Source organism: Propithecus coquereli, unplaced genomic scaffold (assembly GCF_000956105.1).
Source record: "Propithecus coquereli isolate 6110/MARCELLA unplaced genomic scaffold, Pcoq_1.0 Scaffold136, whole genome shotgun sequence".
NCBI lineage: Eukaryota > Metazoa > Chordata > Mammalia > Primates > Indriidae > Propithecus > Propithecus coquereli.
The window spans coordinates 3,650,792-3,655,264 of NW_012137858.1; the positions used below are offsets into that span (position 1 = coordinate 3,650,792).

The following is a 4,473-nucleotide window of genomic DNA, read 5'->3' on the forward strand; positions in this document are numbered from 1 at the left end:
TTCATCTTAATTCCTTTAAAAGAAAATACACACTCTCCTTCTTGGAATTTACAGTCAGGTAAATTGGTAAACCTGGTAAACGTAAATTCAAGTATAGTATACATATTTTACGTATCTGAACACAGTATCATAAAATGGATATACATTACAGTAGTTATGCCTCTAAAAATGGACATTTTTATATTGCATATGGAACCCATAAAATAACACAGATCTGGACAAGCACATTGCCTTTCACAAAATGTGAAGTCTGTTGAGATGAATTGATAATAAAGAAGAATCCTTGATTATTTTTCTTTAATTCAAGTTTTAAGATTGATGGTATCATAAGTGCAATTTAGCCTATAAACTCTCACTGTGAGGTTCAGGAAACCATTCAGGGTAGGAGGGCAATGTATGTGAGTCGTACAGTTAAGCATTAAGATGCTAAAGGATGAAGAAATGGAAGGGTAGTGTAGGTGAAGACACTAAAAATACGTGGTCGGCAACATGAAATATGTTACTTGTTATTTCAGGTTAGTAAAAAAGCTTAGAATCACCAATTCCCATACTAAAATTAATACAAGTGAACTTGAGAATTTTCTAAACATTTAGGAAATCAGCAGTGACAAAGGTGAGCTCTGCCTCTAAACACCCCAACTTAGAGGAGAAAGGACGCTTCTTCTTCCGGTGGGGCCAGGCCCAACTTCCGGCTGAACTACTGGCCCTCATCGGTTTTCTCCTACACAAAGGTGTAGGACAGCCCCGGCTTTTATGAAAGTCTGCTTAGCCTCAGGGGGAACAAAAGGGTGTACAGGTTCAGCTCTCCCACCACGGAAAGTCCGCGGTCATCCTTACCACCGGGTTGACGCAGGCCATGACAGCGGATCCCAGCGCCCGGCCCTCGCGCCCGCACAGCTCGCGATGCGCTGCGGGGGTGACTGGGCGCGCGTTTTGAACGGCGAGGTACGTTGCACGCGCAATGGCGGAGGACGCCAGAGGCGTGGCAGGGCAGGTGAGGACGATTATTGAATGCAGCGGGATTAACGGAAGAGTCCGTGCCAGGGCGGAGAAGTGGTTGGCCTGCGTGAGCAAAGAGGCCCGCTTTGGGCCGGTCACATGACCCTTGAATGGCCTGTATTTCCTGAATCTGTGAAATAAAGACTGAGAAAACAGGGGCGGGGCAATGCACTGGTAGATCCCAGTCCCACTGAAGCTGGGGAGAAGAAAGAAGGGAGACTAGTGGTATCTGTCTTCTCCCTTTACCCATTTTCATGCCTCCCCTTACTCCCCACTTAAAGCTGAACTACATTTTTTTGTTATCTAAAAATAGAACAAGAGCCAGACTCTTCTAAGACTGGTTCTCCAAGTGTAGTACAGCAGCATCTGTATCATCGGGGGAACTTGTTAAATATGCAAATGTTGGGTCCCACCCCAGACGTACTGCATCAGAAACTGGAGGAGGGGTCCCAGCATTCTGTAACCTTCACATGCTCTCCAGGTGATTCTGATAGGCGCTAACATGAGACCCACTGTCCTAAGACAACGATTCTCAACTTCAGGCACACATTAAAATCACCTGAGGAGCTTCCAAACAGTTTGGTGCCTGAATCCCCTTCCAGAGAATGATTCTAATAATGCAGCCAAGGTGGAAAAACCACTGCTAAAATGAAGTCAGCACGCCAACACCAGCGAGGCTCCTTTTCCTCCTCAGGCAGAAATCACCATCTCTTGGCCTGGAATAATTCCCTCCCTCCCCTGAAGGACAGGGCATCTTAGGCATACCTTACCTAGCTAAGGCTGAGGGTAGATGTAAACACAGATAATCTCAGGTTAGAAAAGGGAAGAAGTCATCTATTGCCACAACTCTGCCTTTTAAACAGCCTTTCTAGCCTACAGATAGGTCTTTGACCTAACCAGATGGTCAAGTTATTTGATGATTAAAAATCCTATTAGGTTTAAAATTGGCCGTTTATGTATTCATTTGTGCATCTAAGTGCAGTAGAGCTATTTATGCCCTACCACTCTGTATTTGATTTGCCTGGGTCAGGTACCTTATGGTTTGTGAGTTTCAAGAATCTGATTTATATGACACCTTTTAGAAAACTTTCTTAAGTTCAAAACTATTAGAAATTTCTTTTACAAAAATCCAAGAAGTTTATAGGGTAATTTTGAATGGCTATATCTGTCTATCCGGCAATTTACTACCAGAAGTATTCCAAGTGACTTATCTTTCACCCAAAATAGAAAAGCTAAAAGCAGTCATTGATTCCTACTGATATTATAAAATCCAATTAAATTACTCAAGCTGGGAAATAAGAAAGCTAAAAGGTCTCTTGTTTTTCATCTTTTTCATAGCAAGATTTTAAGTCTTTACTCCTAAATGCATAGGATTGGTGAGCACCTATCTTGCTGTGACAGCATACTGTTTTATTTTACCTCATTATATATGATACCCTTCTCAGAGCTATATTGTAGATCATTGCATATTTTTGAAATTAAACGTGGACCTTGGTACCCATAAAAAGTGTGACTAAGAGTTGAATTGTTATTGCCTATTACACTTAGTATACTCACATTATGAAAGTTTGTGCAACATTGGGAGAGAAGTGTTAGCAACTTTTCATTTGACCCATGCAATCTGTCTGAATAGTCTCTAGTTATTTCTTCCCAATAATAGACAGTGACCATTAGTGGAGGTATGCTTTAAAGACAAGTGCTTAGTAAATCCAAGTTGCACATCTGCTATGGACCTGTGGTATCCAGCTTCCTAGATGGCCTCCGGGTATTCACAATATGGTGTTGTCCCCTCCTATATTATAGCATGATTTGTCTGATTTACCAGTGAAATAAAACCTCCTGATATTCACAATGTGGTGTTGTCCCCTCCTACATTGTACCATGGTTTGCCTGGTTCACCAGTAAAATAAAGCAGAAGTCATGGCATATCTCTTCTGAGATTAGGTTATAAATAGCTGTGGATTCTTTCCTGGGCTCTCGCTCTCTTTCTCTCAGATCACTCACTTTTGGGGAAGCCAGCCATCACGTCATGAGGATACTCAGGTAGCCTGCGCAGAGGTCCATGTGGCAGGGAACTGAGATTCAAGCCCAAGTATTCAAGCCCAAGTTAGCAAGTATCAAAAACCTGCAATCACATGAGTAAGCTTGGAAATAGATCCTTCCCCAGTTGATGATTGCAGCCCCGATCAACAGTTTGACTGCATCCATGCAAGATACATTGAACCAGAACTACCCTCTGAACATCCCCTAGATTCCTGATCCTCAAAAACTGTGTGAGATAATAAATATTTGTAATTTTAAGCAGTTAAGTTTTGGGGTAACTTGTTACACAGCATGAGATAACTAACACAGGGCCCATTCTCTGATTGGACTGTGACTAAAAAAGACTTGGTTTTCCCTCATTGTAATCTCTTGAGTACCCTCATCAGCCACAAGAGCATTTGAAAAGTATGTAAAGGAATCTTTATAAACTGAAATTTGATAGCTTTGACCAAGGATTATCATGAAACAAGCAGTCTGTTATGGTCATGTAATGGTCAGATTTCTTTTGTCAATTTTTCAAACTCAAAGGGAAAATGTGTTGCATATACAAAACACTCTTGATGCTAAAATTGAAATTTCAAGGCCCCAAAGCCTCAGTGAGGCAATTTTACAGTGACTATTTTTTATGTTATCAAATAGAAAATAAAAAAGGAATGCTGAGCCTTGGTCCTTCTTTGAGTACTTATTTCTTTTAAATTACAACTGTGCCAAAGCTCTTCTCCAACTGCCCATCACAGTTTAGAGCATCAGATTTTCATTTACTCCTGCTTTGTTTAGGGACTATAATATATATTCAAGATATCATTGGTAATCAACACCAGTTTTTTGCAACATATAAGCAAATATTAATAATCAGATTAAAGTCTTTGCATTCTGTATGTTCTCATTACTTTTGCCTGGAGGTTTTAGTCATATTATTCCAAAAGTAAAGAAAGAATTTCACTTTGCTTATTGTGAGAAAAGGCCATATTTATGAAGTCCTTTTGTTAGATAAAAATGTAAAGAAAAAATATTTTAGAGACAACCTATTACCTTTTACACATTAAACTTTACAGTCAAATACAGGGTATTTCAATAATAGACTCTAAATAATATATTTATTGGTAATGAAAAATACAAGTTAGTCTTTGAGCATATGGCTTGAGGCAGCAAATATTCATAATTAGTTTCCAAACATTTTGCAACCAATGCACTAAACCCAGCAGCATTGTGTTTCTCTGCCTCTGTTTCATCTTGTACACATCTTCCAGGAAATGAAAAGCCAGATAATCTCTGCCTCACCCTGTAACTTTGAAACAGTTACAACGTTGGCAGTTCTGATGTATTTTATACTCTGCACTTTCGTAACATTTTCCATTTTCTAATACAACTCCAAAATCAACTTACTTTATTTGAACATCAGATTCTATTCCACCATGATGAATCCCTCCC

General features: G+C 39.8%; 1 protein-coding gene across 3 annotated transcripts in view; it reads right to left on the reverse strand.

The window, feature by feature from the left end:
• Positions 1-4,473, reverse strand: part of GTF2A1L (general transcription factor IIA, 1-like) — a 58,005-nt gene that overhangs the window by 53,279 nt on the left and 253 nt on the right. For 2 of the 3 annotated variants that reach the window (XM_012638876.1, XM_012638875.1), the window contains exon 1: positions 838-858. The exons of the other annotated variant lie outside the window; for it this stretch is intronic. In XM_012638876.1, coding sequence (XP_012494330.1) covers positions 838-858 — 21 coding nt within the window. Of the gene's footprint in view, positions 1-837; positions 859-4,473 lie in introns of those variants that run through there. 3 annotated transcript variants of the gene reach the window in all.